Raw genomic sequence first — 26,833 nt, forward strand, 5'->3', positions numbered from 1 at the left:
TTCTGCCACTGGATCAACACTTGTTTAACAAAATCCTCTTGTTCAGCCTGGTGTACACTCCTTTTGTCAAGAACTTTGCTTGGCAAACAAATAGAAGTTTGCGAATGTAGTTGCTCTGGTAAATCAGCCTCCACTTCATGTGAGCCCACAACTTTTTTCAGTTGACACATGGAAAACCGGATGTATAAGAGTGTCTTTGGAAGTTGTAAGTAAAAAGCAACTTGTCCCACCTTTCTGAGAACTAAAAAGGGACCATAATACTTAGCCGATAATTTCGGATGCAGTCGCATGGGCATGGATAGTTGCCGGTGAGGACGAATCTGTTAGGGTAAACTTAAATTAGGAGATAGTGAGCAAACTTAAATTAGGGTAAACATTTGTGATGTTTAGGAGAGCAAAAGTCAAAAGTTTTATGTGTTATGTTTCGGATGTTAATGGTGATTAGTGTTATGTTTTTATAATAATTGGAGACATTATGACTTGTAGATAAAAAGCCAAATGTAAGTCCTATAAATTGTAGTGTCTTGCTCATATGAAATACACAAGTGAAGTAAATCATATTTTCAGAAATAGAGTGCCTTTGCTAACAAAGTGGTATCAGAGCCAGTTAGCCTGAGTGTCTGAGAGTGAAAAAAGTGTGAGTGATGGGCAACAATATGTCCTTACCCCAGCTGACACAAAAATCTGACTACGATAAGTGGAGCATACAAATGAAGGCCTACCTCAGATCCCAAGACGTGTGGAATGTAATTCAAGGTGGCTTCAGAGAGTTAGAGGATTTTGATGAACAGATAGTCGCTCAAATTGTTGCGTTGAAAAAAACATGAGTCAAAGATAGAAAAGCTATGTATACATTGTACCGAGATGTGGACGATGCAGGCCTTGAGAAGTTAGCAAACGCTACGACTTCAAAAGAGGCATGGGAGATCTTGGAGAAAACATATAAGGGAGATGACCATGTGATACAAGTTCGTCTTCAAGCTCTCAGAGGAGGGTTTGGGAGGTTGGTGATGAAGGAGAACGAAGGGGTATCCGAGTTCATATCTCGGGTGAAGACTGTGGCAAACCAACTTGGCAAGAATGGGGAGCCGTTGCCTGCACACCAAGTTGTGGAGAAAATTTTGAGGTCAATGACAATTGACTTCGACAACAATGTGTGTGCTATAGAGGAATCCAAAGACCTCTCAAAGCTCACAGTGGAGGAGCTTGCTGGGTCTCTAGAAGCCTATGAACAGAGAAGAAGAAAGACGAAGGAGGACTACTTTGGCCAAGCTCTCCAAGCAAGGGCAAATTTCAAGGAGAAAAAGGCGTTCGGAACTCAGAACACTTGGGGCAGAGGAGGAAGAGATCACGAGAGTCAAAACCATGGTCCTGGAAGTAGAGGTCGATGACGTAGTGGTCAAGGTCGAGATGATTACGAAGATGATGCTCCCAGCCTGGAAAATTGGCGAGGCCGAGGTCGAGGTGGAGGCCGAGGAGGTTGGTCAGGCAATAATGGTGAGTGCTACAAGTGCGTCAAGCCTGATCATTACGCAAATGAGTGTAGATCGGTCAAGTGTTATAACTATGGTAAGACCGATCATTTTGCAAAGGATTGTCGGTCTTAAAATAGGAGAAATGAATCAACCAATCTTCTTACAAAAGAGGTTGAAGAACAAGTTGAAATACTGTTGATGGCAAGTAGCGAAGCGAGCTCGACACATGATGTGAAGAACTCAACACATGATATGAAGAATTTGGCAAGGAAGGAAACTGATAAGGATGAGATTTGCTGACAAGGAGCTTAAATATCGAGCTTAGTCCAAACTCTAGCACAAACACCGAGTTTGGTTTACGAGTCCAAAACAACTTGATCTAGTATCTAGACACTGGAGCTAGTAACCATATGTGTGGAGATGAAAGTATGTTTGACGAGCTCTCCAAAATTGAAGCTGGACATGTGTCATTTGGAGACGCTTCCAAGGTGATGGTAAAAGGATGAGGTACGATATGTTTTTATCAAAAGAATGGACGAATTGGGACAATTCGGGATGTGTACTACGTACCCGACCTCAAAACCAACATATTGAGTGTGAGACAGTTAATGGAAAAGGGGCATTCAGTCATCATGAAAGATCGAGTGCTGGAGTTGACGGATAAACTCGAACACCTTATTACCCGAGTAGAAATGAAACAAAACAGAATGTATAATTGAGGTGTTTGAAACTCGATGTTGAGGATGAAACAATGAAGTGGCATTTTCGATTCGGCCATTTGCACTTTAGAGGGTTGATCGAGCTAGTACAAAAAGAAATGGTGCGTGGATTGCCAAACATAAAATTTAAGAAGAATTTCGTTGAAGATTGTGTACTCGGCAAGCACTAGAGAGCCTCGTTTCCAAAGACAATTGAGTATCAGGTGAAGGAACAACTCGGCCTGGTGCAAACTTATGTTTGTGGACCAATTACTCTTATATCTTTCAGTGGTAAGAGGTATTTTTTAACATTTATTGATGATTTCTCTCGGATGACATGTGTTTATTTTTTGAAGGAGAAATATGAAGTATTTGGAGTGTTTAAGAAATTTAAAGTAATGATTGAAAATGATACGGGCACAAAAATTAAAGTTATTTGATCAGATAAAGGAGGTGAATACACATCAGCCGAGTTCATGAGGTACTGTGAGGTGCTTGGCATTAGAAGATTTTTTACAGCTTCATACTCACCATAACATAATGGAGTTGCTGAAAGGAAGAATCAGACAATTCTCAACATGGTTCGAGCAATGTTGAAAGGTAAGAATATGTCAAAAGAATTTTGGGTTGAAGCAGTGTAGTGTGCAGTATATGTGCAGAATAGGTGTCCTCATGCAAAGCTCAATGGACAGACACCACATGAAGCATGAAGTGGAAAGAAACCATGTGTATCTCACTTGAAGGTATTTGGCAGTGTAGCATATGCTCATGTTCAAGCGCCACAAAGAACCAAGCTCGAGGACAAGAGTAAGAAACTTGTTTTTATTGGATATGATGAAAAAACAAAGGGCTATAAATTGTTTAATCCAACAACAAAGTTCCTGTGAGTCAAGATGTTGTAATAAATGAGGAGAACGAATGGAACAACTCGACAGTGACAGTTAAGAGCTTAGCAACGACAAGTGGGAGCTCGGAAACTACCTTTGGAAGCCCGACAAGTGAAAGAAGAAATTTGGACAATGTACCAGCAAGACAACAGGAGGTCTCTAACGAGGAAGAATAACCATTGTAACCCAGAACTCGGAGCCTACAAGACATATATAATACAACTAACGAGGTACATCTTGTATGTCTTTTGGCAGAATCGGAAGATGTTAGTTTTGAAGAAGCCGTGGTGGACGAGAAATGGAAAAAGGCAATGGGCGAGGAGATTGCTGCTATAGAACATAACAACACATGGGAACTATCTGAGTTACTACAAGGAGCTCGACCCATTGGAGTAAAGTGGGTTTTCAAGAAGAAAATGAACGCACAAGGTGAGATAGAGCGATATAAAGCTTGATTGGTGGCAAAAGGCTATAGACAGAGGGAATGAGTTGACTATGCCGAGGTGTTTGCACCTGTTCCTAGGATGGAGACTGCTTGTCTACTAATTTCTGTAGTAGCTTAGAACAAATGACCCATTTTCCAAATGGACGTAAAGTCAGCTTTGCTGAATGGTGTGTTAAAGGAAGAGGTCTACATTGAGCAACCACTCGGCTGCATGAGGAGAGGTGAAGAAAAGAAGGTGTTGAGGCTGAAGAAGGCTCTTTTTGGCCTGAAACAAGCTCTAAGGGCATGAAATGACCAAATCCACACTTATTTCGTGGAAAATAAATGTGAACAATGCCCGGTTGAACACACACTATATATAAAGAAGCATGGAGGTAGGATAATGTTTATAGCTCTTTATGTTAATGACCTTGTGTTCATGGGTAATGATGCAAAATTAATCAAGAAGTTCAAAAGAACCATGGAGAAAGAGTTTGAAATGACAGACTTGGGACAATGAGATACTTTCTCGGGCTGGAAGTCAAACAACTTGAGATAGGCATCTTTGTGTCTCAAGAAAGATATGCCGAGGACATTCTAAGTAAATTCAAGATGATGAGCTGCAACCTGGTTTCAACTCAATGGAACCAGGTAAAAAACTTTCAAAGTTTGATGGAGGAGATCATGTAGGTGCCAACAAATATAGAAGTTTGGTTGGAAGTCTTTGTTACTTGACGAGTACAGGGCCGAATTTATTACTAAGCGTTGGAATAGTAAGTCGATACATGGAGGAGCCGAGCTACACACATTAGAAAGCATTGAAAAGAATATTGAGGTATGTGTGGGGAACAACTTCACTCGAGTTATACTACACTAGGTCGGACGATTACCGATTAGTAGGGTACTCGGACAATGATTGGTGCAGAGATGTAGATGATCAAAAAAGCACATCCGGGTATGTATTCTGCTTGAGTAACACGGTGTTTACCTGGCTCTCAAAGAAGCAACCTATAGTGACGTTGTCTACATGCTAAACTGAGTACGTTGCAGCATCATTGAGTGTATGTAAGACCCGAGAAAATTAAATAATTAAATAAATAATTATTTAATAAATGCGGGTAGTAGAAGCCTTTATGGCACTTAATGCTAATTTTTGTGACGTGTAAAAGTACTAGCTCAAGTGGTTGAGAGTACTTTGATTGTGTGAGAGGACTTGGGTTCAAGTCCTATGTATGCCAATTGTATGATCTTTGTTTTGTGCATTTTTTAAGGTTATGAATGAATGTGAGTAGTGATAATGTAATCCTAAAATTTTAGAAATTATCACGAAATATGAATTGGTTGAATTGCTTATGCTTTGACTTTGTAATTGCAGGGTTGTGTGTTCAAACCTTGCTCGGAACGAAATTAATCCCTTTGTTTTTGCTAATATAAGTGTGGTCTGATTGTGAAAGGATGGGAAAAACCTAGGACTTCCAAGGGAGGCTAAAAAGACAAGGAGGTTAGGAAAACAACTCATAATGGACTGTTAAAGGCAATTATAAACAATCAAAAAGCCATTTTCGTTTTTTTTGCCATTAACCATCTTTAGGGACCATATAAAAGGGGAAAATAAGGTAATTAGAAGGGTTTTTGAAGTCTGAACCCTAAAGTGAAAAAAGAACACAAATTTTGAATAGAAAGAAAGTTAGAGGGAATCAAGAAAGCTGTGTTGGGAGAGTACTAGGGGAATCCAAATTGGGGCAAGAAGAACTATCAACCTTCTTTTCTTTTTGAGTAGAGGAAAAACTAGGTTAGGGGAGCTCTTTTTGTATCTATATGCATGTTGATAACAAGTTCGTGTATTTTGTTTTGGGAATGAATAAATTGTATCTTTGCCATGAGATTTTCGTACTCAATTTGGGGGTTTGATGGTTTTGATGTTGTATGGGTAACTCCTTATGCGAATGTATGCAAACAATCAGGTTTTCATTACTATATGTGGGTTATGGCTAAAATTCGAATTTGGGGGTCAATTTGGAGTCTAAATCAGGTTCCTAATGCTGGTATGATGTGATGAATTGCTTTGGAATGTCGAATGTGAATTTGGGCATTTGTGATTAGTGTTTGCGTGCATGACAGGGAGAATGTCTGCTATTCTTGCTCAAGCGAGAACCCGTGAGGACTGTGCAGTTCTGCTTGAGCACCTCGCTCAGGCGGAGAGCCCTACTGATGTGACCCCAATAAGGCTTATAGCATTGGCCAACGCCTAGGCCATTTTTTTAATCTCTTTTATTTTTCTTTTATTTTTAATTAAATAAAAGTTGTTCTAATTGAGTTTGTTTTGCTAATTGTAGCCCATTTTCCAAGCTGCCAATTATTGAAGTGTTGGCATTGGGCCTGCGGCCCAACTCTCCTCTACACAAAATATCACACCTTTCTCCATGTGTAGTAGCCCGGTTCATTCACGTGTTTGGGTTTGCAAAGGGAAATTGATCTACGCACCATCAACCTAATTGGGCCCGAGTTCAATTCTTCCAAACCTCACGCATCCATATTTCACTAACGCAGGCTTGCTCCTTCATCTGCACATCTTCACGCGTCAGCATTGTTGATTTTTGGCCAAAAAAGACAACACCCTCTGTTTGGGCTCTCAACGTGTGATTCAACCCAATGTTTCACCAAACCTAAGCGTCTGAATCCTTTCGATATGAAGCAGAAGCAACCAACATGACTTCTCTTCAGGTGGCTGTGCTAGGGTTGTCCGCTGTCCCTACACGCGTTCAAACCCTTTTGCTTAGTTAGGGTTCGTTCATGCTTATGTTCCTTCACATGTTGCCTCATCTCTATCACGTTTTGCACCTTTGATTCAATCACGTTGGAAGCACGCCTCTAGGGTTTCTGTACGCGCGCCATCACCTCTTTCAACTATTTCTGGATCTAGTGACAATGGGTGAAATTACAAGAAATACCCTCGATAGTTGTTGGTAGGTGGGTTGAGTCAATATGGATGGATACTACTGATGAGTGTGTATTTTTGCCCTCATTCAGTTTTTAATTCTGGGTATTTAATTAAATTTGTGTGTTTAAAGATTGATTTAATTGGAATTTTCTATAATTGGGTTTATTGAGCATGAGATACAAAAACATGTTAAAAATAGCTTTTTAGTTGCATAAATGTTCTTTGGATATTTTGAGGTGTGTTAGTGCAGCTGCAGCTAAGTTGAGCTCATGGAGGTGTGAAAATAAATTGCTCAAAGCTTCATGGCACCTTAAAGATAAATCCAAGAATAGGAAATTATCAAAATCACAAAAATCCAAGCCAAGCATTCCATGAAGACGGCAAAAAAAGCTTGAAAAAGTGAAGAAGTTTGGCTAAAAATCAAGAAGAGAGGAAAGAAAAATTGGACCTTGCGGTTTTCTTTATCTTTATGATAGAAAAAGATTTAGTAGTTATCAAATTTGATAACGCTGTCGTTGACGCGATCAAATTAATACTACTAAACTATAGCAACGTCAATATTGCTAAGATAGTAGTCAACAAAATAGAAAGGGTAAAGTAACCCAAACTCGTCTCCCAACGAACACATTGATTTTTAACAAATTAGTTCTTATAAAACTATACAAATGAGTTAGTCAAATAAAATTAAAAAATAGGGGATTAAGATAAACAAAGATAGAAATAAAATTTAAAAGATAAAAAGAAATAAAAACAATAGTAAAGAAAATAGATTGATTCCATTGCTTTTTCAAAATAGATTCATCATCGGTTATCTAAAGATTATTGATCAATTAATTATTGTTATAGATTTACAAATTAATCAATATAAAGTCTCAATTAATTTGTTAGCGTTCTCACTTTTAACCAAAGTACAGTCTCAATTAAAAGTGAGAACTTTTAGATTATCCACAGTAAATTCAACCAAAGTACAGTCTTAATCAAATTATGCCTAATCATGTTTATTCTTTTATCTCCTCACCAAATAAAAAGCTTCATTAATCAAAGTAAAGTCTCGATTAATTTTCGTTAGAGTAAATACCTTTAACCAAAGTAAAGTCTCAATTATTGGTAAAAACTCATTCAATCACATGAAAGTTTCTAAATAAAATCAAAGTAAAGTCTCAATTCAATTTAAAAACCCTTGAACTCATATGATCAACATGCATATAGATTTAAAATCATTACTTTTTACGTGATTCAAAGATAAAAGACATAGATGAATTAAAACCTCAACAATAATAAAAAGAACAAAGAAATTAATTGATCTAACCTCAGAATCCAATTAAGAAATTACAATGGAATCAACCCAAGAAGTTTAGAACTCCATGAATACAAAATAAAAATAGAAGAATGGAGAGAGAGAAAGGAAACGAAATTAGGCCTCCCTAAGGGTTCCTGAACTCCGAAGTCCCGAGCTTGTTCTTTCTGCTTCTCCCTTGGTCTCTTTATATAGGAATTGGACTAGGCTTTTATGTTGCTAAAATCTCTCAAATATCTTTTAAAATAAAGATAAAGATAAATATTTAAAAATATTTGGAGAGATATAGACTATTTGACAAATATAATTGGTTGATAATATCAATATCTAATATAACTAAATTAATTAATTAATTAAAGATATATGATAAATTATCACCAATTAGTATTTGTATTAATTTTCCAAATCAACCTTTTGCAATCTCTTTAAATTATCTTCTAAATAATCCAACATCTTCAAGATATATTTGTTTGTTGTGGAACTAAAAAGATTCAAGAAGATATTGTCATATTTAAAAAGATTTGGTAGTTATTATCTTTTAATATTTTATGATATAATTAAATAAGATAATTATTTAAAAATATCAAATAAAATATCTAAGATATATTTTCCCAAATTATCTTCTATCATAAAGATAAAGAAAACTGCAAGGTCCAATTTTTTTGTTGCTCTCTTCTTGGTTTAGCCAAACTTCTTCACTTTTTCAAGTTTTTCTTGCCGTCTTCATGTAATGCTTGGCTTGAAGTTTTGTGCTTTTGATAATTTCTTATTCTTGGATTTTTCTTTAAGGTGTCATGAAGCTTTAATCAATTTATTTCCACACCTCCATGAGCTCAACTTAGCTGCAGCTGCACTAACACACCTCAAAATATCCAAAGAACATTTATGCAACTAAAAAGCTATTTTTAACATGTTTTTGTATCTCATGCTCAATAAACCCAATTATAGGAAATCCCAATTAAATCAATCTTTAAACACACAAATTCAATTAAATACCCAGAATTAAACACTGAATGAGGGCAAAAATACGCACTCATCAGCGACATATTGCAGTTGGTTTGAATAATTCTCAAGTGCAATTATGGGATACAACTTCAAATAGACAGGTATATCTTGGGCTTATAAGAGCTCTATAATAAACTGTTCATTTATACTTTACTAATAGTGTTATACAGTTTTTGCAGTTGAGATCTTTGAGAGGTGGACATAGACAAAGAGTTGGATAGAATAACCACGTACTCACAACTGGAGGGATGGATAGTAGAATTATTAACAAAGATAATTCTGCAACTCACAGCCAATGTGTAAGATGTACTTGTGCCGGGATTGAGTCCCACAATGGAAAGATAGAATTATAGTGAAGTTTACAAAAGTTTGGCCTTGAGTCATTTTGGAAGGAGGTGCCATTTGTCTTGCTTTACTTTGTTATTTTTACATATCAGTGAAGAGTTTGAATGTAGTAAAATTATTGTATTATAATTTATTCTAGATGATGTTGATCTTGAATGGTGTTGGTGAATCTGACTAGGATAACCGATAATATAAGATATGATCCTAAATATTTTTAAACTAAAGGTGGGATTTTGCTTCACTGAATCGCTCAAGGGGGTGAGGTGGTTGTTGTATCACTTATTTCTTAAATGAGCTTAATGAAATTGTTGTATCTTAAATTCATTATAATTAAGTATCCATCAATGTTTGTATTTATTGTTTAAATGGTGTTAGGCATCTCATGCATCACATCTATTTATAAATTTTAACATTAATTTCATGTTATTTTTATTTTCTACGGGGCCATATTTTGAACATGTGCATATTTTCTACATGATCATATTATTATTTGAATTAATATAGCAGTAGTATTAGTAACATTATTATTATTGAGATTATTATTATTAGTGATGTTAGTACTATTATCTGTGATTTAATATATCAATATATTTTAATATCTTTGTATGTGTTTGTCGATATCTACATGTGTTTCTATTTATAAATTTTAACATTAATTTCATATTATTTTTATTTTCTACGGGACCATATTTCGATTATGTGCATATTTTCTACATAATCATTTTATTATTTGAATTAATATGAGCAATAGTATTAGTAACATTATTATTATTGAGATTATTATTATTAGTAATAGTAACGTTAGTACTATTATTATTAACATTAACATTATTATTATTATTATTATTATTAGCATTGATATTAACATTATTATTATTATTAGTTTAAATATTTTTATAAGTCGTCACTTTGAATTGATACAAAGAATTCAAATTTTAACTTAAACTTTGTATTTCGTGGTTACTTTTTTAATATTATTTTCATGTTGGATTTTTGTTGTACAGGATCATATTATATAATATGCTTACATTTTACTCTAACAACAATATGTGCATACACATTCTATTTTAATAAAACATACAAGCATCTATATATCTACATGTATTTTTATTTAAAATTTTTAACATCAATTCCATGTTGTATTTATTTTGTACGAGATCATATTACACACTATGCCTACATTTTACCTTAACAACATGTATATATGCATTTCATTTTAATATAATATATATGTATTTATTTCTACATGTATTTTTATTTAAAAATTTTAACATCAATTTTATGTTATATTTATTTTTTACAGGAGCATATTACACAACATACCTACATTTTATTTTAACAACGATCGTACATACACATTTTATTTTAATATAATATATAACTCAAAAGTATAATTTAAATTTTAATCGTGTAACTTTATTACACATTACTAATTAATTAGTGTCAATTTTATGATTTAAAATAAATAAAATCATATTACATTATTATTTTTTAATTTTATTATTATTAATATAAAAATCATTATACTAATTATATAATAGTAAAATATAATTACATAAATAAATAATTGATTCAAATATAATAATTATTATATTAAATTTTTTATTCAAATATAAAAAAAAATGACCCGTGCGTGCGTAGGCACGGGTCTCGTACTAGTTTTCTTGAAAATAAACTCCTTTGCATCTAGTGTCTGTTACATAGAAAAAATGAGCACAAATGCAAGTGTAAATATAGAAAGAAAATCAAGTATACATCGGTTAGAAAAACCATAAAATTATCATTATTGCATCACTTCGAAACCAAAAAGCTAGTAGAAATAACACAACTATAATGCATGTTTGCAGTTAATATAGTAACAGTGGCAGGGGGATCTGGTAGGAACAGGAGGAGCACACATAGATCATGATAAAAGGAATCCATAACGAGCAAACATGGGTTGACCAGTTTAAAAACCAAATGGCCTGGAAATATTTGACACTCATCAATAACAATTCCATACTTCCATTTCCATTCTTTCAGTTTTGGATAAAAGACAGAGAAGCTCATAAAATTACCCACTTGCTTAGAGAAAATGATTTCCATTTTTATTTTCAGAAAAACAGTTTTCATTATCATTGTTCCAAAATTTAGAAAACTTGTTTGGGTACTTTCTATTCTATTTGCAGACTGATATATGCATTTCCAATAAATTGTATTGCAAGCATTCTTGTTCCTACAGAGAACAAATAAGATAAGTTAGACACAAGTGTCACCTTGCCTATGTAGTCCACTATCTCCTCAGTTGGCTTCTTCCCGGTTGGCACATGTCTGCTTGGACCTAGAAGGGGTTACCTACAGAAGGGACTACGAAGCTCAAGTCAGTCAAATATCTCGAAAAGTCAAATCAGGTGATTAATGGAGTAATGGATGCGTACCTTTAATTATTGGGGTCCACGCATATTTATAGAGTATTAATTATGTTTGGCCAGGTCAAGGGCTGCACCCTAGTTTGGGCTGTAGGTGGGCCTGGGCCCTAGCTCAAGCCCTTAATTCGATTATTGTGGGCTCATTGGATATCAGGGGCTTTGATTTTGCTAATTCTTTTGGAAGGGTCTGATCTGGTTACTTCCCTAGTTGGCTTATGTCGTCCTTGTCTGTGTACTGTCCTAGGTTGGCCGTTCCTTTTGCGACCTTTGTTATGAGTTTAGGCCGGTTTAGGTCTATGTCGGCCCGAGCCGTGTACCTTAGTTGTTTCCGGCATATATATGAGGATTATTTGTTGTTACTTATATGGTTCAGTTGGTCAGGTACGGTACAATTCCATTAGCTAGCTATTTCGTCTCTTGGATCAGATTCTTCAGTCAAAGATTCAATCGTAATTTGAAACATTTCACAGGAACTTTGATTTTTCTTTATTTTTCTCTTTTATAAGTTTGTCTTTCCTTGTCTGTAGCCACAAATTTCAAAAATTTAAGAAAATTAAAATAGAACATCGATCAGAATCTTTTTCAAACTGCCAGTATGAATCTTTGAACATCTTTTTCATCATTCAATGAGTGTTTATTACCAAATGTCACTGTGCTCAATATGTGAAAGAGTTTGGATTATGCACTGAGGTAGATACTCCCCTGCCATTTACTATTCACTCACCTTATCCCCTCTCTCCATAGGTCCCTGTCCAAAGCAACACGTTCTTCCATTGGCAACCACAACCATGATTCTCCCTTTGCACAGCTGCCACCCATGGAGTGGATGGGTGTGAAGGATCCAAATGGCATTATGATAAATGGTTTTGGAGAAGGAGACTGACTTGAACCTTGTTTGGTTGAGAATTTGTCAACTTTAGGCAAATAGTGAGTGGCGAAACAGAATGGTGCAATAACAAAGGTGGAGAGGTATAAGCAGGATTCAGATTCAAGTCATTGAGATGTCAAATAGGAGCATGGTAGGCAAACACCAATAACCAATACTTTTTCTTTTTACATTTGGGCCTACTTCCAGCAGCATTTTCTAAAAATATTTTTTAAAGTTCAACAAAACATTAACTTTATTTTCAGTTTTCTCTGAAAATGCAAAGAGGTCATGGACAAAACAAACAGCTCCTAAGAGACTCTCCTTACAAAACATAATGACAATGTTTGATTTTATCAAACATGGGAAATTATGTTATATAGCCACACACAATTAGCAATTCTAATTATCATTATGAATGCATATGTATTAATAGAAAGACGTTGAATGCATTGTTGGTGCAAGTAACGACTGAAAGACCAGTTCATTCCATCCAACCTTATTATATTCCTACTCCCATCATAAAAAACCTGATTCGCATATTGAAATGGAATGTCTATACTCACATGCTCCTCAACAACAGCATGAACAGCTGCATCCGGTACTATTGGTCTGCCAATAATTGTCTGACTAGCAGAGCCAAGCAATAGAACTTTGATCAAAATCAACTGCAATGGACAAAAAAATGCAATGGAATATCAAACAACTGGCATGACAGGTTCCATAACAAAAAACAGGAACTAATTAGTAGAGAGAAAATATGCCGTAGATGATTACTTGATAGGCATGCTGACACATTTACACAAACATATTGCAATCACACAAACAACTACGCAAACAATGCAGTTTGCAAACTATTAACACAAGCTATTTCTTACTAGGTAGGGCGTGAAAAATAACTACCTCAATAATGCTTTTAATAGCGGATCCACAAGAACCCAAACAAATACTATTTTCCAAAGAATCGTCTACCTAAATCATAATAACACACAAACTAGAATCAGGAATTTCTAGGAAAAAAGAACTCACCGTGTCATTCACTTCACAAAACTTTAACCTTTCGGTGAAAATGCTCTCTCCATTACTTACTTTAAACTGGTGTTATCCAACCTGAATGAAAAAATGCACAAACAATCACTAAAGAGGAAGGAAATCGGATTCTCTTTCCACTTTACAGTTTTAAAAATTGTTTTCTACTACAATTTCATGCTACTCACTCATTAATTTCTCACTCAATCTATCAAGTTTTGAAAATTATTTTCTTGACAAGGGCCCTAGAAAAGCAAAAAACAGAAACAACAACTCAAAGAAGTTTTTCTCATTTTCTTACATTTAACATTCAGATGAATCGAAACTACTTCCTTTCTCTCAAACATAGTTGCTTACGAGGACAAAAGAAAATCGAAAATGACGTCGGCATTCTACAATGTAGTAGCGTCTTTGTATCCACATAGCAACTTCGGTGGCATTCATTCAAATGCAGTGTCACTGATGAAGTAATGAGTGAGATAATTGAAGCCCTTGAACCTGGGTGTTTGTATTAGTAATATTGTTTGATTAAAACTTCTTTGAAATGCTTTAAATCTAATGACAAGGCTAACAAAATTTGAGCTATTTTGAACAATGTGTATTGAAGTGAATCAAACGAGTTTCTTATAAAACTAAAAACTAATATTGGAAAGAGTAACCGAATCCAACAAGCTCTGAAATAGTGCAATGGCAGAATGTTTGAAAAGATGAACCTGAACAACGGGGATAGGAAAGGACAATGACATTTTTTAGCCCTACGAACCTAAGAGGTCTTATAATCTTTTTCACCAATGCTGATAAATCGTGATGCCCGCCTTTAGCCAACTACCATAGGCAATTTGTACAATATTCATGGTTCAGAAGGTTAACTTAACTATTTACACCTAATTGAACTTTCATAAAAAGAAAAGCAAATTAAACAAATATGGGTGTATGAAACGTGTTAATTTATGATTTTTTAACTTTTTAATTATTTTTTAATTTTTTATTTTTGGCTTAAATACCTATTTGGTCCTCATTTTCGTAGTGTTTATTGTGGATGGTCCTCATGTTGACAGAATGTTTAAGATGGTTCTCATTTCTACCGAATGTTTAAAATGGTCCTCATTTTCGCAATTTGTGTTTTCTTTGGTCCTTTTCTGTAACTCCGTTTAAATCATTAATAAAGCGTTGTACAGGTGGCACGATTTGTATTAGGATGTGTTACTTGTACTGTACATGTGGCTAATTAACGTTGATTTTTTAATTTAGGGGAAATTTTGCAATTAGGGAAATTTCTTCATCTTCATCTTTCTTGAGCTCGGATTTGCAGAGGAAGCAGCTAATACTTGCAATTTCATCATTGGATTGCAATTGCGCTCTTCATTTCAATTTTCCAGTTAATCATCTCAGCAGTTTAGGATGAAATTACAGATTAGGAGGAGGCCATGATAGCAGCTACAAACGTCTTAGTTATTTTTTGAAATTTTTGATGTAGAATTCATTATTGATGTACTGCATTTTGACTTTCCTTAAACTTCGTTCAATTTCACTTTTGCCAAACGTTGATGTAGTGCATTTTGATGAGGATTAATTAATGTTATGAATTTAACTTCTTCCAGACTTAGATTAATTTAATTTTTTCCAAGCTTAGATCAATATCACTTACTTTAATGCTTAGATTAAGATGTCATTTTGAACATGTTGGGACTAATATCAACATAATCAAACTAATTTATTTCTTCATTTAACAATATTACAAAACAGATTGGACTTTAAAATATTACACACAATAACCGTATGAATAATACAATAACAACACAAGTAAACCCTATTACTAATTGCAGCCTCTTCTCAACAACCTTCAATGACTTCTCCAAATCATTAATCTGCCTCATTTGTGTCATGATGATGACATCCTTTTCATCAACACCACCATTTGAAAAAGTTGCAGCCCACATTATTGGAACCACCACTCTATAAATCAATAAACCAAAAATTAAAATCAATTTATTATTAACACAAAAATAAAAGCAGATTGTACCCAAAATTTTCTACCAATATTCTTTGGAGTTTTTTCCATCCTCAAAGTTGTCATCTCTCCGCAACTACAAATCGGGTTAATCCATTTCTCGTTGAACTACCAACAGTGCACGAAGTGATACAACATAGTTGCCTCCAACGATTACAACCAGAGGTAAAGGAAGAAGATTGGGACCGTAACATAGCTATATAATGGGATTGCAGGAAGAAGAAGATTGCAGCAACACCAATTGGAAATGGAGGAACAAGATTGCCAAAACTCACCAACTGCTCAAACATTCCTTACCAAAACCCTAACTCACTTATTTATCCACAAATATCTAATTACCACACTTGTACAGTACACGTAACACACCCTAATACAAACCGTGCCACCTGTACAATGCTCTGTTAATGACTTAAACAGAAAAGGACCAAATAAAACACGAATTGTGAAAATAAGAACCATTTTAAACATTCGGTAAGAATGAGGATCATTTTAAACATTTTGTCAAAATGAGGACCATCCGCAACAAATACTACGAAAATGAGGACCAAAAAGGTATTTAAGGCTTTATTTTTTTATTTCATGATTTATAATTACATAATTTTACAATTTTATAATATTACAATTTTATAATTTTATAATTATAAAATTTTGTAATTTTATATATTTAAAATTTTTTAATTTTATACATTTCAAATTTTATGGTTTATAACTTTATAATTTTTTACTTTTATAATTTTTGATTTTATAATTTTATAATTTTATAATTTATAACTTTATAATATTTTATAACTTTATAATTTTATAATTTTATGATTTTATAGTTTTATAATTTTATAATTTTATATTTATATATATATATATATATATATATATATATATATATATTTAATTTACTTTAAAAATATTTTTTGTACAAATTTTGAGAGATCTCATGATAATGCTTTCTTGATAAAGTATTATGTGAAAATATTTAAGCAAAATAACAATATAAAATAACTGTCATACTAGAACGGTCGAAAGGTAACTCGATCCCGTCTAACCTGACTTGATTTATCAATTTATCATGGGTTGACCACTTAGTGAGTCAATCCAACCCAACTCACTTATTAGCGAGAAAAAAAATTTAAACCCGACTCAGCTCACCACGGGTTGCTTTGTAGGTTATATAGGTAGGTTCACTAATTCACTTAATTAAAAAAATACAATTTTATTTTCTTCAATCTAAAAAAAAACTAAATTGTAATTCTGATTAAAATCTAAATAAACTTAAATAGAAACCAAATGAAATCCAAAAGGATGTTAAACTCCAACTACAAACCAAAATCAAAATAATATCAATGTGTTGGCTAAAAAAATAACCTAACCCAACCCAGATGTAAAGTCCAACATAATAAAAAACACTTGTGTAACATTTTATTTGCAAGTTGGTGAGCCAACCTGGCTCACCACAGGTTCAACTCAGGTGAGCTAGGTTCTAAATGTGCCTCGTCAAAAATTAACCTATATTAAAATTTGTAAACGTTCTTATATGGTAGGAACCAAGCGATCTCAAGAGCCTTCAGCCTTCTTTCTCCTCGTCTCCTCGTCTCCTCTCCTTACAACTAATTCTGATCCATCGTCGGGAGTGGGGTACCTGCAAGCACTCCGATGCCTAAGTCAGAAAATACTCAATATTCTCTGTGCACTATATGAAATTTAGATTGAATACCTCCTGTCAGTCAGTGAATTGTCCCTTATATTACCTGGCATTATTCCCAACTTTATTACCTACAGGGCGGTTTTCTTCTCCCATTAAGCACTAAGGAATCTAATCAATATGGTAACTGCCCCAGACCTTAATGGTAACATTTCCAAATTCTCATTAATGTTGAACTTCTAAGCCCTTGGACCTGTGTGTTATCTCTGCCATCACTGGAATAGGTCTACCTCTCTGCGTGCCGGCCCATTACGTACCAAGTCCCTTGGGCCGAGATGTATCAGGCACCTAAGGCCGGCATGTACCTGGCCCCCAGTCCTAGATGCGCTTGCTATCCTGTCAGGCCACATAATGCGCCTTGACTCCAGTGGCCGAGATGTACCTGGCCACTAGGCCGTGGTGTTCACGGAAACTAGGCTGGGATATATGTATCTGACCGCACCACAGTGAGCCTATCATACTTTCTCCCCATCTTCCTCTAATGGCTGTGCCTTATCTTGAATAACACCCTTTCCTACCGTGCTCGTGTCCGAGTACATGCCTTCCAAGCTTCCCTACTGTACTTAATTAATGGGATGTACACAGGCACCCTATACACTAGCCCCCCAGGCTCGCAGTAAACAAAGTGAAACAAGAGTCTGTATGAAAACATAAGTGAAAGAGTGAAGGGTCATACGACGACTCTTCAAAATGAAAATAGGAGTGCAGGGTCTAGAGGTAGACTGGGAGTAGCACGAGGCTCGAGATACAAGCCATGATGACGACATCGGAACCCCTGCATAACCTATGCATAACTGATACCCTTGGGCTCCTATAAATAGAGATGAGGGCCCATATTGAGAAGGATTTGTGCTTTGAGAAGGGAAGCCCCCCAAGCTAAGAAGTAGCAACCTCCCCAGGTATGTCATCCCCTTCTACTTATTGTTCTTCTAGTAGGTGTAGTGGGTCAGACAAGGAGCGGGATATACCCGACTCGTCGAATAGTCTAACATCTCTAGTTGATAGCGACTGTACTGTAGGGGCCGAGGAATATGCGACCTTACATCACCCGGGGTATGACTGGGTAGATCCTAGAGTAAAGCTTCCCCTGTCGCGGTTCACCTGGTTCGCCGAACTAGCAGCCTGGCGCAAACGGGCTCATATCATAGCAAATACCGTTGATGAGCGTATTGTAAGTGTTGAGCAGGTTAGTAAAGGGGATAGCGTGTGCCATGGGCATGAGGGTCATTCGCATGATTTCTTTTATATGTACGCAACCTTAGTGACCGATTTGCATGTATGCGTGCCGTTTGACGATTTCACAATGGGTGTGTTAAGGGTTTTAAATGTAGCCCTTAGTCAACTACACCCCAATAGTTGGGCTGCCCTATAGTCCTTCAGATTGGTTTGCCGCGTGCTACATCTGAAACCATCGCCCCAAGTCTTTTTGCAGTACTATAGTACCCGGCCAGGGGAACTGGCCAGTTGGGTGTCCCTTGTAGGCCAGAGTCACCAGTGCCTGTTGGCTGCGTATACTCAGTCGTTTAAAAGATTTAAGACAGGGTTCTTTAAAGTCATTATTAGATCCGCTAGGGCTGAGTATTTCTATTTTGATGACGCAACGCCCACGTTTCCCTTCATTGGACTAAATTCCCCACCACATATCGTATTTGGCCGAGAGAGTCTCTAACCCCTAAAGATCGACATACACTGTCCTAGTTGGACCAATTGCCCAAGAGACTATCTTCAAAGAAAATTATTGGTGTATTAAGATCCTCCCATCAACGTGATGAGTTATTCGGTATGTATCTTTGTTTGGCTAAGTGCCAATGGTATGATGTTAATGGTGGTTAACACGTTTATGCTTGTGTAGGTATCATGGCGGCTGCTGGTGGCTCTGGAAAGGATATTTACTTGGAGCTAAGGCGGAAGAGGATGGAAGAAGAAAAGAAGAAGAGTGGTGGAAGTGCTGGACGGACGACAGCAGAAGGGTCGTTGTAGAGGGGTGACCTATTACCCCCTCCTGTTGAGAAGAAGAGGGGAAAACGACGCGATCGGCCCGCCAAACCAGGAACCCCCCATCCTCCTTTGCCAAAAAAGACGAGGAATGTTGAAGAAGAAGGCCAAGACACCATGTCGGCCCTCTTTGATTCCCAGTTGAAGATAAATGAAGGCATAGAGGTGTCTTTATCCCTAGAGGAGGCGAAGATAGTGTCGACCATCCGTCCATAAATCGTGTTGTATGCACTGAATGAGTTTCAAGCGAGAGCTATGGTAATGGGACAACACCTGGAGACGGTTTTAAGCAAGTTGCCAGACTCTAGTAGGTTATCTGTTGAAATAGAAACATTGCAAAGGGATTTGGCATAGGCGAACCACAGGAGGCAAGAGGTGTCTCTATAGTTGGGCAGTGTGAAAAATGAGAGGTCCCAACTGTTAGGGGAACGCAATACGCTGAAAGCGCGTTGCAAAGAGCTAGAAATGAAGGAAGAAGAATCACAAGCCGCACTAGAAAAGCTGGAGGAGAGGTTGGCGAACCTTCAGGCTGAACATACCTCGGCCTTGGAGCGGATCTATGAGTTGGAAGGATACGTCATGGCGCAACATAAGGAAGGCTTTTACAAAGCCGTTCGTCAGACTGCCCACATATTCGAATTTGATGCAGGGGATGATCGTATTAACATCGAGAAGGATGTTTATGATGGGGTCTTGATGAATATTGAAGACACAACGTCTGCCAAAGCTACTGCTAGCGATTCAGGGAAGGTGTCGTCGCCGCCGTCTATTTGATGAACTTATGTGTTTGATGTTATTTTGTGCTAAGGTGACATTATATGTTATGTGTTAAAGGCCTTTAAGGGAAGTGTTGAACCTTTAAGATTTGTAGGTCGTTTGTAATGAACTGCAAGATGTTTTGTGTGATATTGCCTGATGTTTGAATTAACTGCCTTATTTGTACTGCGAATTAATTCAGTAGGGACATGTCTTACAACTATGTTGGCAAGATGAGCGGTAGCGACGTGCCTTATTATGCGTGCAGGAATGTTGTCGGCCGCTTAGGGAGAGATATTCTCGGTCACGTTGGCTGAGCGCTGGGAGAAGGTAAGATATGAGAAAATATAATGTTATATGGAGCGTAGTGTCGGAGTGTGGGAGGGATCATCGCGGTTAATGATGCTACCTGACCCATGGTGAATGTTTGAGGGGAGGGCTCGTCACGGTTAACGAGACTTCTAGACCCCTTGGGAGAGTAATAATTTTATTGACACTTAGAAAAAAATGAACAAACCCAATCACAAAACAATATAAAAGGAATGCAAATGCTTTATTGGTAATGGGGATGCCTCATTAAAACCTCCTCGACCAAAACCCTCCTTAGGGAAAAAAATCGAGGTAGGAAAGAGTACATCGTGTGAAACATAAAGAGTCTTAGCTATAATAAAATTTCAGATGTGACGAATTCCAAGTCGCTGGTATAGGAGTCCCATATAGATATTCTAGGCGATATGCTCCCTTGCCAATGACCTCACGGATGCAAAACGGACCTTCCCAGTTAGGGGAAAATTTTCCTGCATGCTTTCGACCGTTACTAGCTATCCGCCAAACCAAATCTCCTTGATGAAACGACCGATGCTTGACTTTAGAATTATAGCGGCATTGAGATCGAACCTTGGATGCTGCTTCTCGTATGCAGCTTCGATCCCTGAGCTCATGAAGCAAGTCTAGGTTGGTGAGCATGCTTTCATTATTAAGGTTAACGTCAAAGAACTGCCTTCTTAGTGAAGAATCGCCAATTTCGATAGGAATCATTGCGTTGACCCCATATGTCACGCTGTATGGCGTTTCTTGAGTCGTGGATTGAGGGGTGCAGCGATAGGCCCACAAAACTTCCAATAGTTCATCTGCCCAGTTGCCTTTCGCGTCCCCTAGTCGTTTCTTCAACTCCCTCAATATGACTTTGCTTGCACCCTCTGCTTGGCCATTTGTCTGCGGATGCTCCACCGAACTAGTAACATGACGAATATGGAGTCCCTTGTAAAAGTCAGCCAGCCCTTTATCAATGAATTTTCGCCCATTGTCTGTTACAATGCTTTTTGGGACGCCAAACCTGCAGATTAGATTGCGCCAAACAAACTTTTGTACCTGTTGAGCCGTGATTGTAGCGAGAGGTTATGCTTCGATCAGTTTGGTAAAATAATCGACTACTACCAACAGAAACTTGACCTATCCCTTCCCAGGACTAAAAGGTCCAAAGATGTCCATACCCCACATAGCAAATGACCATAGAGATATAATGGCATGAAGTTCCTCTTGCTTCGTGTGTAGGAGATTGCCATGCTGTTGGCATCGAGTGCATCGCTGGACATACCTGTCGCAATCACTTTTGAGAGTAGGCCAATAATACCCCGCTCGCAAAATGCGGGATGCCATGGCTCGTGAACCGGAATGAAAATCGCAAATGCATGTGTGCAACTCGTCCAGCAGGTACTGGGTTTGATTTTCGGCCACACATTTTAAGAGAGGGTTGGAAAAGCCCCTTTTATATAATTCGCCGCCTATGAGCATGAACTGAGAAGCCTTCCTTCAGATTGCGGGATTGTCGGTCCCGTTGTCCTCACCATTTTGTATGAATGAACTATAGGAGCCATCCACCCATTTTCCTCTGTTTTTGAGACCTCTGTGACATTGCTATCTATCATGGTGACCGTAAGTTGACTAAGAGTAGCATGAATTACTGTGTGATGTTGTCCCTTCATCTTCGCCGCAGCTAACTTGGAGAGTAGATCTGCTCTAGAGTTCTACGCGCGGTTGATGTGTTCTAGCTGTGCTATTTTGAATTTTCCCAACATTCCCTTCACAACATGGTAATATCGCAAGAGGAGAGGATCTTTCACCTGAAAGCTACCATCCATATGTCCAACTAGGAGTTGCAAATCTGATTTGAACGTAAGGTTCTCGACGCCCATGTCTACTGCTAAGTGTAATCCAGCAATCAATGTTTCGTACTCCGCTTGATTGTTGGAGGTTTTGAATCCGAATTGTAAGGATTGTTCAAGAAGAAGATCGTTCAGACCTTACAAAACTATACCAGCCCCTCCTCCTTTAGTGTTAGAGGAGCCGTCCACGAAAAGTGTCCACGTATTATCATTCAGCTCTGTATGTCCAGTCAACTCATTAAAAAAATCGGCTAGGCATTGGGCTTTGATCGCTCCCCGCACTTCACAGCGAATATGAAATTCGTATAGTTCAACCGACCATCCCACCATACGGCCTGCCAAATCGGGTCTCCTCAACACTTTGTGTATTGGGTAGTCGGTTCGCACTATGGCCTCAAAGCCCTGAAAGTATGGTCGTAGTCTTCTGGTTGTGACTACTAACGACAATGCCACCTTCTCAACTGTCTGGTAGCGTAGCTTGGCGTCATGCAAAACTCTACTGATGAAGTAAACAAGTTGTTATTGTCCATCGTGTTCTTGGACTATAGCAGTGCTTACAACATTATTAGAAATAGCCAAATATACTAAAAATGGTTTACCTTTTGCAGGTTTGTGCAATACTGGGGTGAAGACAAATATTCCTTCAAGTTAACAAACGCGTGCTCACAATGTTCATCCCACGGAAACTTACAGGCTTTCTTCATCAGTTTAAGTATGGGCTGTGTTTTCTCAGCTAGTGTCGGCATGAATCGTGACAGTGCCGCTAAGCGTCCCACCATCCTCTGTGTCTCCTTGATGTTTGCAGGACTACGCATATTTAGCACAACTTGGCACTTGTCTGGGTTGGCCTTAATACCTCGGTGCGTTAGCATGAAGCCTAAGAATTTTCCTCTTGTGACCCCGAACACGCACTTCTCAAGATTCAGACGCATGTCATATCGACGCACTGTGTGTAGCACCTCCCTTAGATCTTTGATATGCTGCTCGAGTGAATCAAACATCACCACCATGTCATCCACATAAACCTCCATGCACCTTCCAATAAGATGATGAAAAACCCGATCCATCAGCTTCTGATACGTCACCCCTGCATTTTTCAAGCCAAAGGGCATGACCTCATAGTAGAAATTGGCCTCTTCCGTGATGAAAGCTGTCTTCTCCTTGTCACCTAAGTACATAGGTATTTATTGTAGCCAGAATAGGCATCCAGGAAACTAAGTACTCTATGGCCAGCTGCACCATCGACAAGCCGGTCGATACTGGGCAAAGGGTAAGTGTCTTTGGGGCAAGCCTTATTAAGGTCTGTGTAATTCGTGCACATTCACCACTTACCATTGGACTTTTTGACTGACACCACGTTGGCTAACCAAGTGGTATACGTAGCTTCTGTAATGAAGCCTGCTGAGAGCAATTTCTACACCTTGGCCTTGGCTGCGTCCCTTTTCTCTCCCCCCATTTTTCACCTCTCTTGAGTGATCGGTTTCGCCTCTATGTAAACAGACAATCTATGACAAGCAACTCGAGGGTCAATTCCAAGCATGTTGGCTGCACTCTAGGCGAACAAATTGGCATGTTCGTTCAACGTCTATTTCAGCTCTGTGGCATCCACGTTAGCCTTACCGACATAAGTATACTTGAGCCCCTCCCCGAAGTTGTGTTTCTCTGTAATCTCAACTGGTTCGACCCGTGTGTCATCGTTGAAGCAAGGATCTAAGTCTACGCCCTCGATCCGTGATGTCTTCTCAATGTTGTGTATTGCGCGTCTTGGGGGTGACTTGGGCCGCCCTCTCAAGCTATATGCATAACACTTACGCGCGGTGGGTTGATTCACGTGTATGGTGATAATGTCTCCGGACGCAGAAGGAAACTTCATTGCTAAATGATACGTAGAAACAACTGCACCCAACGTGTTAAGAGAGGCCCTGCCTAATAGTATGTTGTACGATGTGTGTGCATCGATAATGAGGTATCTGATCTTTACCGTCCTCGTCACCTTTCCTCCTCCGAACTTAGTGAAAAGATTGATATAGCCTTTCGTGTCCACCTGTTCACCTGAAAAGCCAACTATAGGTTTCGAATAATGTTGAATATCTGCTTTTGAGATTTTCAACTTTTTGAAAGTTCTCCAATAGAGGATATCCACCTAGCTCCCCTGATCCACGAGGGTTTTCCTGACGGCAAAGTCTTCGATTTCCACCGATATTACCATCGGATCATCATGTTGGGGGTCAAGAACATGAAAATCGTCGTCCCGAAAGGTGATAGGCGGCATACGCCTACGCGGATATATCAAAACTGCATTCACGCTTTGAATTGCTCGTACATATTTCTTCCTGGCAGACGCAGTTGAGCCTCTGCCAGCGAAACCCCCTGCAATGTAATTGATAACTCCCCGCAGTGGCTTTTCTTGTGCATCACGTTGCTCATCTCTTTCGTATGCTGGTGCCCTGTACTCCTTCCTCTCATTTCCTCCTTCTCGGTCCTCCTTTCGGGATGAAAATCCCCCATCTTCACGTTTTACAAACCTTTTGAGGTGTCCAGCTTGTATCAGATCCTCGATCTTATCCTTCAACGTGAAACACTCTTCCGTAGTATGACCATAATTCCGGTGGTAGCGACAGTGCTTCGTGGTATCCGCATGAGGGGGAGTTGGAACCTTCCTTGGAGGGGATATAAGGTCGGCATTAAGGGCCTCCTCTAGAATCCGTGCCCTGTTGGATATCAACGGGGTATACCTGTTATACTTTGGTTGTCTCTATTCTTGGAACCTAGAGCCCGATCTGGAGGTTGTTGCCCTGTCTTTCTTAGGGTGTTTCCTGTCGTGGGTCTCCCCGTGAGTGGTGTTGCGAAATTCCTTCAACTCTTCCATTTGCATAAATTTTGTAGCTCTCGTTCGGAGCTTGTCCAAATTAGCCACGTGTTTCTTACACAAGCTGTCCACAAATGGGTCTGGTCGAAGGGCTGTAATTAGATGATGCATGGCCACCTCTAGATTCAAATTGCTGATGTTCAAGGACAGTTTCTCGAATCGCTCTATGAAATTACGTAATGACTCTTCTTTCTCCTGACACACATTCACCAGTGCTAAAGAGGTAAGGTGGTGGTGAGGTTTGCTAGTGGCAAACTGAATACTAAATCGTGTCGTCAGCGTATCAAAACAGTCGACGGAGTTGGGAGGAAGTCGGGTAAACCAACGGAGCGTCGTACCCTTTAACGATGTTGGGAAAAAGTGACAGAGGATCGCATCTTCTGTTGTGTACAGTCCCACCTGAGTGGTGAAAATGTCTATATGCTCCTCCGGATCTGTGGTGCCATCATACTGATCATAGTGAGTCCCTTCCAACGTGCGAGGAGGTCGGCCGTCATGATGCCATCCACGAAGGGGTGACACCTGGGTGTTCCTGCTCGCGCACCAATTTGGTTAGGGTTGGTTTGAGCTCTAGACTCCTCCTGGTGTGACGTCTTTTCCTGTTCCTCCTCTTCCTGTGGCATCTCTCTTCTTCTCACCGTGCGCTTTGTCTGTCTCCTAATTCTTTGGTTCTCTGCCCTCAAGGCATTGATTTCTTCCTCGCTTTTGCGCCTTATTTCTTCTAATTGTCGCTGCATCTCTACCTGCATCTGTCGCCGTATCTCGGCTAGGGCTGCACCGTGATCTATCGTTGTTCTTGTCGACTCCATGTCCCTTGAGAATAGCTTGGCCCCATGGTGGGCACCAAAATGTTCTTGTATGGTAGGAACCTAGCAATCTCAAGAGCCTTCAGCCTTCTTTCTCCTCGTCTCCTCATCTCCTCTCCTTACAGCTGATTCTGATCCACCGTCGGGAGTGGGGTACCTGCAAGCACTCTGATGCCTAAGTCAGAAAATACTCAATATTCTCTGTGCACTATATGAAATTTAGATTGAATACCTCCTGTCAGTCAGTGAACTGTCCCTTATATTACCTGGCATTATTCCCAACTTGATTACTTATAGGGTGGTTTTCTTCTCCCATTAAGCACTAAGGAATCTAATCAATATGGTAACTGCCCCAGACCTTAATGGTAACATTTCCAAATTCTCATTAATGTTGAACTTCTGAGCCCTTGGACCTGTGTTTTATCTCTGCCATCACTGGAACAAGTCTACCTCTCTGTGCTGCCGGCCCATTACGTACCAAGTCCCTTGGGCCGAGATGTATCAAGCACCTAAGGCCGGCATGTACCCGGCCTCTAGTCCTAGATACGCTTGCTATCCTGTCAGGCCACATAACGCGCCTTGACTCCAGTGGCCGAGATGTACCTAGCCACTAGGTCGTGGTGTTCACGGAAATTGGGCCGGGATATATGTATCTGACCGCACCACAGTGAGCCCATCATACTTTCTCCCCATCTTCCTTTAATGACTGTGCCTTATCTTGAATAACACCCTTTCCTACCGTGCCTGTGTCCGAGTACATCCCTCCCAAGCTTCCCTACTGTACTTAATTAATGGGATGTACACAGGCACCCTATACAGTAAAAATATTTTAACTCAACCCGAACCTCTGTGGATCGAATTGGCTCATATTTCAACCCATTTTGATAACTCTATGTTATACTATGTAATTAAAAGAAAAATCTAATTACAGCTACTCATTTAAAAAAAATTATTTAAAGTTTTGAAGACAAAAATAAAATAAAAAATTAACAGAGACCTCAATTTGAGCTTTATATTTATGAGAAGCTCGAAATATAAGTAACCTATATTTAATAATTAAAGAGATTATTATTATTACATGGTGCATTAATTATTTTTTAATGTGTAAATATGGTAAGTCAAATTACAATGAAATAGTAATGCATATATTTAACTAAAAAA

At 38.3% G+C, this 26,833-nt stretch overlaps 1 protein-coding gene across 1 annotated transcript; it reads right to left on the minus strand.

Annotated features, from left to right (window-relative positions):
* Positions 1-24,140: 24,140 nt before the first annotated feature.
* Positions 24,141-25,675, minus strand: LOC114191197. The gene is made up of 3 exons (XM_028080377.1): positions 25,411-25,675; positions 24,766-25,300; positions 24,141-24,708 (listed from the first exon to the last, which is right to left on the minus strand). Exons 1-3 carry the CDS (start codon positions 25,673-25,675, stop codon positions 24,141-24,143), a joined length of 1,368 nt encoding a protein of 455 aa, XP_027936178.1.
* Between the last annotated feature and the right edge of the window lie 1,158 nt (positions 25,676-26,833).

The sequence above is a fragment of the Vigna unguiculata genome, chromosome 7 (genome assembly GCF_004118075.2).
Source record: "Vigna unguiculata cultivar IT97K-499-35 chromosome 7, ASM411807v1, whole genome shotgun sequence".
Lineage (NCBI taxonomy): Eukaryota > Viridiplantae > Streptophyta > Magnoliopsida > Fabales > Fabaceae > Vigna > Vigna unguiculata.

What these genes read in the sequence shown, in the direction of transcription:
- LOC114191197 (XM_028080377.1), bottom strand. Translation starts at nt 25,675, where the DNA reads ATGGAGTCGACAAGAACAACGATAGATCACGGTGCAGCCCTAGCCGAG. An exon ending in AACCAACCCTAACCAAATTG is followed by an intron (nt 25,301 to 25,410) that starts GTGCGCGAGCAG and finishes ATGGCACCACAG; the next exon opens with ATCCGGAGGAGCATATAGAC. An exon ending in ACCTCCAGATCGGGCTCTAG is followed by an intron (nt 24,709 to 24,765) that starts GTTCCAAGAATA and finishes GATATCCAACAG; the next exon opens with GGCACGGATTCTAGAGGAGG.